The sequence below is a fragment of the Dreissena polymorpha genome, chromosome 8, assembly GCF_020536995.1.
Source record: "Dreissena polymorpha isolate Duluth1 chromosome 8, UMN_Dpol_1.0, whole genome shotgun sequence".
NCBI classification, from domain to species: Eukaryota; Metazoa; Mollusca; class Bivalvia; order Myida; family Dreissenidae; genus Dreissena; species Dreissena polymorpha.
This window is the reverse complement of record NC_068362.1, coordinates 60,506,964-60,522,700: the sequence shown is the minus strand read 5'-3', so window position 1 is coordinate 60,522,700 and position 15,737 is coordinate 60,506,964. Positions and strand designations below refer to the sequence as shown.

At 33.4% G+C, this 15,737-nt stretch overlaps 1 protein-coding gene and 1 long non-coding RNA gene across 2 annotated transcripts; both read left to right on the top strand.

Moving 5' to 3' along the window:
* Positions 1-1,403: 1,403 nt before the first annotated feature.
* Positions 1,404-4,794, top strand: LOC127842419 (uncharacterized). Its single transcript, XR_008031617.1, has 3 exons — positions 1,404-1,571; positions 3,476-3,610; positions 4,379-4,794. It is a non-coding gene; the product is annotated as an uncharacterized LOC127842419 (long non-coding RNA).
* Positions 4,795-8,617: 3,823 nt separating this feature from the next.
* On the top strand, positions 8,618-9,310 carry LOC127840568 (uncharacterized). Its single transcript, XM_052368978.1, has one exon. The coding sequence runs from the start codon at positions 8,618-8,620 to the stop codon at positions 9,308-9,310; it is 693 nt and encodes a 230-aa protein (XP_052224938.1).
* Positions 9,311-15,737: the final 6,427 nt, after the last annotated feature.

Below are 15,737 nucleotides of genomic sequence, written 5' to 3'. Positions count from 1 at the left end.
CTATTTTTATCCTATTTTTCTACGAAACACAATCCCGTTCACGAAAGAGCATTTTCATAAAATGCATGTTCTTTTCCGACATTCTTTTGTTGTACGTTGTAAATTTCAGAAATTATGAAGAACAGATAGAGAAAGCAAGATGTACTCATTCGACATAAGCAATTGTTCCGTTTAAGTACGTTCATGCCTGTTTGTTTTTAAACCCACAAAGATGTGTGGAGTGGTCGAGAATAAAGTTTCGTAACTTCAGTTGTATGATAATAATTTGAGTTGAAACAAATCCTTTCTTTGAACAAAATAATTTAAATAATATAACGTATCGAAGGTGACAACAAGCACTGAAAAAACGACGATCGGGGATTTGTCCGGGTGTGTTGATGTATGGTCGTCGATTTGACGTGTGTTAAGTTAGCCAACTTAGCTGGTTAAGCATGTTAACTAAAAAGGACGAAGAATTATCCTAAGCAGACCATTAGGTACATATAACGTTCAACATGTTTACTGAAAAGAATTCAATAAACATTTTAGCATATTTCGTCTAGCTAGAATGTCAACTGAAAAAGATGAAATAAACAGCCCTCTTTGCATTTTTTTAGCAAATTTAGCCTGTGTAGCATGTTAAATAAACAGGTTGAAATACACAGCCTATTAAGCATATTTTGCAGCATAAATATCATATTTAGCATGCTATATGAGTAAGATTAAATACAAAGTCTATTTTGCGTATTTAGCGTTTTAGCAGCCTGGTTTGCATATTTATTTTGTCTATAAATCACGTTTAATTAGTTTGATAAAATATTCAGGCTATGCATTGTAAGCAAAATAAGCATCCTATACAGCCTAATTTGCCTTTTTAAATGTTTATAAAACTGGACGAAATAAGCCGCCCATTTAACATATTTAATCTAGCATGCACCCCATTGAGCATATTTAGCTTTTTAAGAATGTTAATTACATTGGACGAAACAACCCATTTAACGTAATTGATCGTGTAAGCTGCCTTTTTTCGTTATTAGAAAATAACGCTCTTTAGTGTTTGTGTCAAGCACATTTGTTCCATTTTGTTTGAATCTTCATGTAACTTGGCTTAAGTATCAAGCCTGCTGAGTCGTATTGTGGCGTTCACGAATCTGTATGTCCAAGATATTAGTTTAAGATAAAATTTCAAATGTATTAAAAAAAGTCCAACCAGAAACAATTAAAACATATACAAGTTTAATGTTCAAGTAAAAAAATTGTTAAATTCGTTAGGCTTCTCTGCATTTTAAGGCCATGAACGCTGACCATCCTTTTTTGAAATAATGAAAGTAAAAATACTTAAATATTGTTTTAAACAGAAACCGATATTAACTTTAAGGGACTTCTTTTTTAGGGAAAAATACATGTTAACTTGCTGTTCACTTGTCTTGTAATTTGCAATAAGTTCCTCGTTTTGCACATTTTTTTTATAAGAATGCACGATTGGTCATGCGCGCATCATTGTCTTTTGGACAGCCCTGCGCAGAACCACGCATACGCAATGAAGACAAACATCTTTTTAAAGCTTACTGTTGTGATTTGTGTTCATGCAGGTGAGCCCAAACTATGATATTCTTTGATTTTATCTATAATAAGGATTTTTTAAATGTTAAACAACAAAACGTTTAATTAAAACGTATGCAAATAAATGTGTCTTGTTCTGACAAAACTGAGCATAATGCATGTGCGTAAAGTGCCGTCCCAGATTAGCCTGTGCAGTCCGCACAGGCTAATCAGGGACGACACTTTCCGCTTCAACTTGATTTTCGGTAAGAAGGGACTTCCTTCACACTAAAAATACCATAAAAGCGGAAAGTGTCGTTCCTGATTAGCCTGTGCGGACTGCACAGGCTAATCTGGGACGGCACTTTACGCACAAGCATTAAGCCCAGTTTTCTCAGAACAAGACACAAATAATTCAATTTTGTTGTATGAATTGATATCATCAAAACTGCTTTTATAAAGCAAGATTGTACTGAACTATGTTCACGATATTGTGGTAGTTACGTTACGTTACGTTTATGAAAGTATGTATTCATACATAAAAATACCCTACTGTTGACAACACATCTTCTGTCTCTTTGGGCATATTTTATAAGATGTTAGAATGTTCTCGTATTTCGACTATTGGGTATGAACTTTATTTCCAATTTTTTTTATTTTTTTGAAGGATTCGTTTAGACGCCTTGTTGTGGAGGGGTTCCTCGTATGTTATGTCAATGAAAACTAAATGTACAATTTGCATCTGTTTTGTTTAACCCATTTATGCCCAGTGGACTCTCCCATCCTTCAAAATTGGATCAATTTATTTCCAAAATTAGGGGTGTCAAGTATATTTATTTCTATATTTAGAATATTTTTTAAAGAAATTCATTTAAGCAAACAGCGCAGACCCAGATGAGACGCCGCATTATGCGGCGTCTCATCTGGGTCTACGCTGTTTGCAATGTCCTTTTTTCAGGACGCTAGGCATGAATGGGTCAAACATTTACAATGGTATCGGATCAGCATTTGGCCTATACTATACACATACCCTTACGCTAAACATCAAATCAACACAACGCTGTTTGTATTATGTCTGGCTGTTGCTTTTTTCGGGCCTATTGTCTGATGTTTGTTAGTTCGATTTCGGTTTGTCTTTTAAATTGTATTGTCTTGAATTAAATCTGGCTTGTATGTTAAACGTTTTACACGAGTTATGGATTACTCAGAACACCACGTCATTGTTAAATTACTAAAAATTGATTTAGTTAGTCAACCTTTTTTGTATATTTATTGCGAAAAGTTATTCAAACAAAATGTTTCCAATTAAAATGTTCTAAAAGCTATATTACACATGTTTAAAGCGAGTATGCACATGTCAATATGTGGTTTTTGCAATCATGAACCAATATATTTATACGAATGTGTTATTTTCTATAAATTTAATGAACATCGTTATATGGTCCCACAAAATAAATATTTTGTATTTTAATGACATTTACAACAAACAAGTTTACGCCGATACCGACACGTTTCATAGGGATAAGTTTATTTGCTCGGCGCGTAAACTTTATATCGCTAAATATATATCGCTAAAGAACTTGTGTAATTTTTAATGCTACATGTATTAAAGTATTCTATAAGTATTACATTTATCGGTATGCTGTTAGTTCATTCACACAGATATTTGGCTTTTAATTAAAATGAAAAATTCGAACTTATTAACTAAATAAAAGCGTATTAGAGCAGTAAGTGGAATATTTAAGCCCGAACTTCCAATATCACATCACTTTCGATATCCTAATTAATTAATTAATCAATCAAGACATTGAAAGAAACGTTCTTTTTTTCTTAAAGAACATACATTGCGGTATATTATATTGAATAATCATGGTTCTTTGTTTAACAAGAGTACGCAGGAACCTTCCGGTTAATTATATTTTCACCTATCGTATAACAAAGAACTTCTTTTCAGAATATTGCGCTGCCATTAAGTGTTATACCTGCATAATTTCGGGATGTGAGGATCACTTCGACAAGAGTGGCCGTACACTTTCTGATGGCTGTGCTCAATGCTTGAAGACAAAATCAGAAACGAGTGGTGTGCATGGTAAGATAGTTGCATTGCAAGTAAAACTGCTTTAGCAGCAGCGATAACAATCGCATCAATTATTTAAAAAAACTATCACAACAACAAAATTAAACAATAATCATTATTTTCTCAGCCATGAGTGTGCATGAATATATTATATAATAATGGACTTTGAAATTAGTTTGTCATGCATGAAATAATTCGATGTGTCATGTGTTGCACTCGTCTTCTCGCCTGAATAGTCCAGGTCAAACTTCAAGTGTGAATTTCGTAAATAAAAAGCTTATTCGGACGAAAAATCAATCATCATTATATTGTAAGATAACTTACCATAAGTGCCAAATCATGCCGACCAGGCATTTCGTTTGTAAAATCTGTCTCTTTGTTTAAGTGGTCGGGGTCACTATTTTAGGTCAAAGGTCAAATTTGGCAATACACAGCTTCTCCAGGCTTTTTACTTGTTCATTCATTTTATTTTGAAAACACCTACCACATGAGAATACGATCAGAATACTTTGTGTCACTTGCATCAGATGTCTCAGTACATCAAAGATTATGATCAAACGCATGGTTCAAAGGTCAAATTTTGCCCTAAGCAGCTTGTGTTCTACATAAGCGAATTTTGTTTTTAACACAATTGGAATGTCTATCAAATCTGGTGAGCGTTAAAGAACCATCATTGCCCTTGTGTTAATTTAAATGAGTGTTTGTCTATCCATAATAAGTATTTATTCCGTAATTCCTTTGATCAAAACCATACGTTTTTTTTTAATAATATTCTTATAGCTGTGACACGATCGTGTCTATCTGACAACATTGGATCAGACGGATGCTCAAAGACGACTATATTGGGCATGGAAATGTCCCAGTGTCTCTGCAGCACCGATGGATGCAACGGAAGCTCATCAGTCTACACTACAATGGTCACCGTCATTGTCCCTCTGCTGATGTTGGCGAAACATGTTGTTTAAATGTTTTTTAAATGCAATGCATGCGTACATTTGCTCGTTTAACACCAGTATGCACGCATATATAGAGTTTGCGTGTAAACTACTGGCAATGACATTGACAAAACTAGTATTGTTTAATAACAGCTGTTCAAGCCTTTGCTTCTGCAACTACTGTGTACTCGTTTCTATATATATTTCAGGGTCAATACTGAACAATAGATTAACGGAATAAACATGTTGTGTTCAAAGGCGCGTGTTGTTTGTTGTTATTACACACATTTGTCATCTGGTGGTGTGTATTTTTTATCAAGATGAAATTTAAATACATGGTGGTATTTATTAAAATAGTTAATTGTCTTAAAATACGAGTATTTTTGTTATTTTGATGTATAATTATAACTTCGTGCATTTTTAAGTAAAATGTGCATTCTGATTGAATAATCCACCTTTACTGGACCTGTTTTTTCCATCCCGACGAACCCACAACATATATAAATTATTGTCACTTCACAAATTGGTTAGAGCTTCAACATAATTTTCTTGATATGTTTTGAGAACATCTTATACCATTCATATAATATTTCGAATATTTCGGAATATGTTTGTGCAAAGGTAACGACGATGACTTTCAGTTGGTCATTTAAAAAAAAAGTTAACAGTATAAATATTTCAAATATCGCTATCAAGGTACAATTTATATTTATGATGTTTAGTAGTTAAATGTAGAGTTTCGTAAGAAAGATGAGTATAGTGAGTTTATTAAAATACACAAACATGTTTATGGGTGTTTGCACGTAAACAAAGCATTTTACTTCGGTCGCAAGGATATTGATTCGTCACAATATGTAAACAGAAATGCTAATGGAATGTGTCTTGTTCTGTGAAAATTTGGCAAAATACACGTGCGTAAAGTGTCGTCCCAGATTAGCCTGTGCAGTCCGCACAGGCTAATCAGGGACGACACTTTCCGCTGAAACTAGATTTTCGGTAAAAAGGGACTTCCTTTAAACGAAAAATACCATTAAAGCGGAACGTGTCGTCCCTGATTAGCCTGTGCGGACTGCACAGGCTAATCTGGGACGACACTTTACGCACATGTATTATGCCCAGTTTTCTCAGATCAAGACATGAATTATTAACCTACTGTCACATTCTTCTTTAAATGTATGCGCACACACGTTTGTTACATCCTAGTTCAGTCAAACTGGTATAATCTTGTTTAAAATCTTCTTACATCTTTTAAAATGTAAACATTTCGTTTTTAGTATAAAATATGATCAAGAACACGTCATGCAAAGCTGTGAACAGAAAATAGTTCCTGAATGGATTGCTAGCCCCCTAGTATTGTTTTATATTACATGGTTGCAACAATAGAACATTCACTCAAGTCGGTGAAAAATGATCAAATTAACAGTTAGACATACACTGCATTATATCAGAGTTTTGTCAGTAAGTTACATGCCAATTCAAATTCTCAGTCATTCCTGTTCATTAAATGACACTATGCATGATCTATAAGAACAATTGGCCTGCTTCCATTCATAATTAGCATCAACCACTTGTCAATTTGCATTATTGCCGTAATAATAATGGCTATGTCTGCAACCCACCTTAGGTAATTGACAGTATCTAACACAGTGGGAATACATGGATGGTCCAGTAAATATTAAATGTGCATGTCAAGCTGTTCTAAGAAACCAAGGGTTCAGAAGCTATTTTGGGGGAGGCAATCTGTGCCTCATGGCGTTTCTCTGATTTACCGGCCTGATTTTTAAGTATTTTGAAAACGTCTGTTAACTATGTAAAAGTTATTGACATGCGAAACATAACAGAGTGCCAACATGGCAATATGAATGTATAGATTTTCCTCAAATTAATATTATTTGAACACTTATTTGCCCCCTCCCCTCCCTGATAAATTCAAGCAAAATATTGTATATGCACCATGGAATTGTAAACTGAACTGTTTTATCGATGACAGATTGCTATGAATTCTGATGATTTTTTTTTTTAAACAAACCATTCAAAACAAAGTCCTAATATCTACCTTTTAACAAAAAGGCATGTCGCAATGAGGCCCGTATCCATACGTCAAATGAGCCCCACATTCATGCATAATAATTATCATCATTGAATAGTGGAGTGTAGCATAAAGGGCTTAGAGGAAAGGGCCTAACAAATCCTGAAAAACGACTCGGCTTTTCATTGGATAAAAACGCATTTCTTTCAATTGCGTTGAGACCAATTTTTGATCAAGTGGGGTCAAGTATAAAGGGCCTTCTAGAAATGGGCAGACAAATCTGTGCAAACAACTGTGATTTATATGGGATGCAAGTGGTGATGTGCCTTCATTTATTTATTAGGAACTATTCAGAATACTAATGCATGTTCAGTATATTTTCGAAATTAATAAATTTTGCAATATTTTTACAAATGCTGGGTGAAATTTAAAGAAATAACACGATACACTACTCGTGTGACCTACTTGTCAACGATCTGACCCGATTAAAGTAACGTTCACAACGTTAAGACACACCTTCGCGTTGGACCAATGAAATCGCTCGTGTGATTAACATGTCGGCCAGTTGAAATGTATGTAATCAAAGGTTTCAAACGGCGCTAGACAGTTTGTTTTGATGCATAATGCAACGCCAAGAACGGTAAGAATGTGTGTTGGTACGTTTTATGGAATTATGGTCCCGAGGGCTGTGAACTTTGCAGGGAAAATGTCCTTTACTCCGTGAAGATTTCAGTCATGGATCAGATCGATGATGAGTAGGTCATGCGAGTTATGTATCGTGTTATTTCTTAAACTTTGACCCATCATTAGTAAAAATATTGCAACAAATGTACTTTTCCAGAAAGGAATTCATTTATGCGTTTAATAAGACCGAGTTCGTGGAAATATATATATCATAGCCACACGCTAACCACCTGCGATTTTTTTCCCTGGCCGATAACAATATGTAAGCCCATATTTGAGGTTACCAGGCCTCTCTTCAAAGTTAAATCTTTGTTTAGCCACACCCTCTCGGAACTACTTTATGTAGGAATGACGTTAAAAAGTAAACATGAAATTCGATGTTGGCCGAGGTTTAAAAATGTTGATAAATGAGGTACACACAACTAATAAACGTAAAATAGTACCTTAAAGAATTAGGAAACTTCATCATTTAAAAAAACACATAAGTACACTTTCAGCAACCGCAACGATCTTAATGGGTCAAATGTAAAAAATAGTGTGCATGTTTAAATGCATAATGTTAAAGCGTTCTAATGAACTCCACAATAATCCACTGTGTCAAAAAACCGTCAATCATTTTTGAGCTGGTATTTTCGTTGTGTTTGCAACAGAGTAAAACATCGTATTGGCTAAATTTAATCGTGAATTAAAATGTTTATTTTTTAAGCAAATTTATTCTGGATCAAAATTACCATATCTTTCTATAAATAGCGTTTTTAATCCAAAATTATCTTTCACCTTTAATGTGCTTAATCGATTTTTAAACTTCTTGGGTTTTAAAATTTATATCATACTTGTTTTTCGAGAGACTTGAAAACACAGCTTTTAAAATTAGAATTTCCCTTCCCACACTCCAAAGTTATCTTTTCATATGATTGGTCATTATGAGCTATAGGGAATTGATAATTTGCTATTGCTTATTAATTGATTTGCTACTTGGTTTCACTTAACATAGTGCTTTGCATTTAACGAAAGTGAATTTAACGAGCATTATTGTGACATAAAATGTAAATATAATGACTGGTAGAAATAGAAGAGAAAAGAAGAAAAGGAGGGAAAGTGATTCGGATTCAAGTGAAAATAAACGAACAAATATTCAAAAAACGCCTGAGGGATTAAATTCAATTAGCCAGGTTCTCAGCGAGGCGATGCAGTTTTGTATGACGAGGGGATTAACGTTTCAATCAGCAACCGATTCGAGCAACTTGATAACGTGAGCGATACTTACCCTGATCCAGTCATAACTATGGCAGGGCGTTCGAGCCATGACGAACCCACAAACTCGGACATTGTGTAGCAATGCTGGGGAGAATCGATTTAAAACTTAAGGATATGGATAAAAGTTTGAAGCGTATTGAGTCACTCGAGATAAAAGTGGATAACTTTGACAAGGAGCAGAAAAAGGTATGGTTACACCTCGACAAGTTTACGAATGAGATCAGTGATAAAGTAAACAGAGTTGAACATAAGGTGGACTCAGTAGATATAGAGTTAGAGGGTGCCAGGAGAAGGATAGCAGATCTTGAACGGGATAAGGATAAGCTCAAAGAAGACATGAATTATGTGCAGTCCCAAAGCATGAGGAACAATTTAATTTTCGGAAATATACCGGAAGTGCCAGACGAAACACCTGCTAAGACAGAGCAAATAGTGCGAGAATTTATTGTGAGTAATCTCAAGGTGACAAAGGAAGAAGTGGACGGTATGCGGTTCGGCAGGGTGCACAGAATGGGCCAGAAGCAAAATCCATCAGCAGGGCAGGGTCCCACCCGGGAAGCAAATAACCAGCGCCACCGCAGCATTGTGTGCAAATTTTGTTTTTTCGGCGATAGGGAGAAGGTTCGTGGTAACAGCAAGAACTTAAAAGGTTCACAGTTCTATGTCACAGAACAATTCCCACAGGAAGTTGCGGCAAAGAGGAGGCGATTATTCAAGAGGGTCAAGGAGGAGAAACAGGCCGGACGAAGAGCTTGGGTGTCTTACGACACTCTGTACATTGAGGGTAGACCAGTAAAAGACGCGTAGGGCGGGCCGGATGGGCTAAATTGTTTAGTTTGGAATTGCAATGATTTAAGTACTTCCAAGAGAGAGGACCCACATTTTATTTCATTTATAACAAAGTATGATGTAATAGTTTTAACTGAAGCTTGGACTGGTAAAAATAGCAAAATCGATCTTTCAGGATATCACTGTCATAATTTGTATAGAAAATATAGACACAGGAATGCTAAACGAAACAGTGGTGGAATTGTAATTTATGTGCGTGATAGCATCAAGGACGGAATATCGATTGTAAAAAATACACATGACACAATTACATGGTTTAAGTTGGATAAGCACTTCTTTAATAATGACAACGACATATATTTTTCTGCAGTTTATATGTGGAGTGACAATTCACCTATTGCTAATTTGTTTGATGCAGACTTATTTACGATTCTTGAAGAGGATATTAACCATTATCAATCATTAGGCATAGTCATGATAGCTGGAGATTTAAATGCTAGAACTGCTTGTAAATCAGACGGTATCATTTGTGATTTATATATACCTGATATTGATTCTGAAGACTATATAATTGACACCCCATTACAAAGATATTCGATGGACAGCGGTAATAACTCTTACGGGAATAAGTTGTTAGATATGTGTAAAGGTACCGGTTTAAGGATTGCAAATGGCCGATTAGGATCAGACTTTGGACTAGGTAAATATACATGTTTTAATAGGAATGGATCTAGCGTGATCGACTACTTAATTCTTAGTGAGACTAGTTTTAAGGTTGTTCAAAATTTCTCTGTTAATGACTTCATGAACTTCAGTGATCATGCCCCATTGTCATTTGATATTGTTTGTAATAGGCATGTTGTTAAAGAAGATCCTAATACAATTGAACGTTTAAAGTGGAGTGATGAAGAAAAAAATAATTTTCGCGAGGGACTGATAAGTAAAATGGCAGATTTTGACAATGTAGTTGATAATGCTGATGAACACTGCGATAATAAGGCTGATTATATGGTAAATAGGTTTACGGAAATTGTACGTGAGGTGGCAGATCCATTATTCGTTAAGCACACTGTAAAGTACCCACAGTTTCAAAAATGTGTCATATCTGACTCAGATAAATGGTTCGACCATGACTGTAGAGAGGCTAAGCTTTTGTATAAAAATGCCCTATATGTGTATAATAATTCGCATAGTGATATAGATAGAGTTGAACTATGTAGATTAAAATGTCTGTATAAAACCATTGTTTAAAAAAAACGCAGAGCTTTTAAATTCAAACGTTGTAAGGAATTTGAAAATTTGAAACATAGTAGACCAAAAGATTTTTGGAAATATTTTCGGTCACAAAAAACAAATAATAACGATAGAAATATACATCTTGAAGATTTCAAGAACCATTTTGAACAAATGTTTGCTGATATAAACCAGGCTTCAAATGTTGAAGCTGAGGATTTTAATAGTAATTACGATTTTAATGATTTTTCGAATACATTTGGAGAGCTAGATAATCCAATCACATATGACGAAGTTTGTAAAGCTATTAAATTAATTAAAACAAGGAAATCGCCAGGTACAGATAAATTATTAAATGAATATTTCATAGAAGCTTGTGATATTTTAGCTGGTCATATTACAGTAATATTCAATTTTATTTTGAACACGGGAAATTTCCCAATTGCATGGACCAAGGGTATTATTGTTCCGTTACATAAAAAGGGCGACAAGTCTGATATAAAAAATTATAGAGGTATAACACTATTAAGTAATTTTGCTAAGTTGTTTACATGTGTACTAAACCAACGTATATCAAAATGGTGCGAAGAAAATAACACCATTTCAGATGCACAATTTGGATTCAGAAAGGGTAGATCGACAGTAGACGCAGTATTTGTACTGCACTCAATTATTGAAAATTATGTTAATTCGAATAAACGTTTGTATTGCTGTTTCGTGGACATGAAGCGTTGTTTTGATTCGATTTATCTCAATGCCCTATGGTTAAAATTGTATAAAGCTAACGTGGATTGTAAAGTGTTGCGTATAATACGCAGCATGTATCAATCTGTTAAGTCACGTGTTAGACATTGCGAAAACCATTCTGATTACTTTAATATAGCAGTTGGCTTGAGGCAAGGGGAGATAATCTCCCCGATCTTGTTTTCTCTTTTCGTAGAAGATATAGAAATGTATTTGCAAAATAGAAATAGCAAAGGTATAGTTATACAGGATATGTGTTTGATTCTTTTGTTATTCGCAGATGATATGGTTGTTATTGGTGAAACCCCAGAAGATTTACAATTGTCAATAGATCATTTGCATAATTACTGTGAAACATGGAGATTAGAAGTGAACACTGCGAAGACAAAAGTTGTAGTATTTCGCAAACGAGGTGGTTTAAAACATAATGAAAAATGGATATATGCTGATGAATACTTGGATGTTGTTAATGACTTTAACTATTTAGGTGTTACATTGAACTACACGGGTAATTTTAATCTTAATTCTCAGACGTTATATGGTAAAGGCTTAAAAGCATTGAATAATTTATTGTCAAATCTGAAAAAATACGAATGTAAACCAAGAGTAGCACTGCAGTTATTTGATGCTTTTGTTTCTCCTTTTATTACGTATGGGTGTGAAGTATGGGGGTTTACCAAATCATCACAGTTAGAAAGGCTGCATTTAAAATTTTGCAAAGCTACGCTTGGTGTTAGACAATCTACAGCTTATGTAGCTGTATACGGTGAACTGGGTAGATACCCATTGTATATAAACCGATATGTACGTATTATAAAATACTGGTTAAAGTTAAAGGATAGTGATAACATTATTACCAAGTCAGTTGTTAAAGATGCTTTGTGCGATGTTAGTATAAATAGAACGAATTGGTTTAGTAAAGTTAAGAACCTTCTTACACGTTACGGTTTTTACTATGTTTGGTGTAGTGACATACCTATAAATACTAACCAGTTTATTTGCACATTTCGGCATAGGCTAATTGATGAATATTTGCAACAATGGCAAGAACATGTTACAGAAAGTGGAGTTTTAACTTTGTATAAAACACTTAACATGTCACATGGATTTGAATCTTATCTAGATCTCATTGTGTCGAGAGATCTCAGAGTTGTATTTACGAAATTACGTATATGTTCCCATAACTTGAGAATACACACTGGTAGATACGAAAAATTATATAGACATTTACGTATTTGTCAAATCTGCTCTACCAATGAGATCGATGACGAAATTCATTTGATGTTTAAATGTACAGCATATGCTCATTTAAGACCAATTTATTTAAAACATTATTATAGAAATAGACCTAGTATGTTTAAGTTGATACAACTGTTTAATACAAACAACAAATCAGAATTGTTTATGTTAAGTAAATATATATCTGAAGCTTTTAAAATTCGCAACGTAGCATGACGGATTTATAACACTGGTCATTGTATACAAGACTCAAGACTATTTATTGAAAGAATACATAACAATAACAGCTAGTTATTTGATTATAAGCTATTTTCGTTCCAACAATACATATTTATTACCATATGAAATTAATCATTGTACCAAATAAGCATGAATATTGTTGTATATAAGTTCATCCTGTTAAATAGATTTGTTAAATAATGACCCATACTTCACTGTATAATCTTGTTGTATTAATTATTATATGTATGCATATATATATAACACAAAAAACTGTAAAGTTTACGTGAATAAAATATGTTCTGTTCTGTTCTGTTCTGTTCATTTAAATAATTTTCTGTTTAAATACATATTTTGTTCAGATTATTAAACAATCTGAACTGTTATTATTTTTGTATAATGTATTGACTGCACGGAATGTGTGTATTATGCTTTGAATGCTTATGGATGAATATTCTAATAAATATTTAATGTGAAGTATAATGGTCATATATTGTATGTCAAATTATCTTCTTTATTGACAGTACTACATGTTTTATTTGGAACTTTAAAAATGATATTGTTTTAATTAAATTCGAAGTGTTACACCGACAATACGATTTAACAATCATTGAATTTGTTGTTATTGAAAATATAACATTTTATAAGTTTTTCTTTTATTCTTAAATTGTACTAAATAATTGTGTGTACAATATTTGTTGCCGCCATTTATTTCAAACAACTTACGCAATACAATCTACGTTATAGCTTAAAAATGCGGCATGCTACTGATCGATTTCTTAATCGCAAAACAATGAAGTAATTATTTTACAAATTATTACTTTATTTCAATCAATTCCGTGTTTTTCCCCTAAAATTCATGCAAACTCACATTATAAAAATTCCCCTAAAACTCATGCAAACTCACATTACAAAAATTCCCCCTAAAATTAACGCAAACTCACATTACACAAATTCCCCTGAAATTCATGCAAACTCACATTCTAAAAATGTAAAACGCAGCCCCTGAATGTTAGTTTTCCAAACTTGGTTGCTCAACCCAACTTTCTCAAGAGTAACCGTAAGTGTTTCAATATCGATTGCACAATTTCTTCATTTCTTGGTCTAAGTTTTCGATCAAAGACTCGTTTGTTGAGAGTTCCACTGGTTTGATGATTTATAATCCGTATGTTTGCATATACATGTATATTGTGTTTTTGTTTACCCAACCGTTCATGTCGATTGCATTTTGCTGTCTGCGTGTGTCAATATATTAAATGACGTAACTTTATTTTTAACATGTTCAATATCACGACAAGTAACACATTCTCGCTTAGAATTTTTGCTCATTTATTAAATGTGTGTTAACATGACTGTTATTATTCATGATTGATCTAGAACTATTTCGTGTGTGTTATGTTGAATTCACATCGATCCATTTTTACGTCACCTAGCACTCTTATTTGCATATATTCTGTACTAAAAATTGCTAAGCATCTGAGGTTTGTTTTCTTTTACTTGTTAAGGTTCTTGTTTTTAACATTTTTAAAGAAAATAATAGTGTCATAATGAATAGAATATTTGGTTGATGACGTTTGATGTCGTGCTTGGCCCTTTCCTACGTCATAATTATCAGACTCGTCTGATATCACATGTTATCAACAGTTACTAACAATATATTGTTACAATGGTTACCTTTTGCTGTTCAAACACTATACTAACATGAAACTGGTGCTATTCTTTGTTGTTTATGCCTTGACTGAACTTTTTTCCAATAGCTTAATAAAAAAGACAATGATCAAACGACCTTACATATTCATATGCGAAGTACTTTTAACATGCAAAATATGTTTCAGAAAATCTGTGATATTTTATAACACCGTTTAAATCGCCAACTCCCCATATTGACCATTCATAAACGAAATTGGAAGAATAGTAACATAACTGTAATTTTTTAAACTTCAAATGAACCTTCATTTAATTATTGCTGACTTTAAGTAAGAGGAATTCTTATAATTATGATTATTAGATTTTTGTGCAAAACATATCTAGCTAGACCTATTTTAATTTTATCGTGCAAAGCATACTTTCGAAAAGTGTTCAATAGATTCAAATGATACTTTATGTAATTATAACGTGATTTGATATGTGGTACAGAGCAAAGTACAATACATCTTTCTTCAAAATGTCAGAGTTATTGCCCGTTGTTTATTTTATTGTACTCTCTATACGTCAATAACAATTAAAGATAGTACGAATTTAAGATGAAATCCATACATTTTCAGATTACAGAATGCAAGAACTATAATTCTTTCGTAAGGTTTGTTAGTTGTTGCCATGTATATTTTATTGTTCATTGTTTAATTTTCTTGTGCAAAGCGTAACTTTTAAAATAAAATTAACTAATATGAAAATTCATATAAATGTACGAGATTGGAAGATCACTATCACAGTTTTGGGTCAAAACAATACTTCGGTGGCATTCGATACTTCCAGTGATAGCACTTCTTCATTTTGATGTAAAATCTTATAATGAACATTGTATTTTGAAAGGAAATACACACACGTCCTATATTATTCTATTTAGCATGAAATGGATGGAAGGTGTTCAAACAAATGGGAAATAGCTGTTATTGTGCAAAAGGAAATCAGGCATGTTCACTGATGATTCTGAGTTATATTAATTAAAAAATATTGAAATGCATGCGTTTTATACTTTATCTTTTTAAATGCTAAGTTTTCCCACATGCACTGCATTTGCAATCGCCATTTAAGAAAGACAACTCAGTAAATAGACATTGGTTTATTTCTCTTAGACAACTCCACACGCATGCCATTATAGCACGTTTGGTTATATTTCGTCGGCCCAGACACATGTACTGTATTATTTTTTAATGTGGAAGCAGCCTCGTAGCTTTGCAGCAAACAATTTTCAACTTTTTTTTACACCATCTGATATTTGATTGTAACCACGTTGGCCATCCGCTTGTCTTACGATGATAATATATTTACAGTAGATATGGAAAGTTAA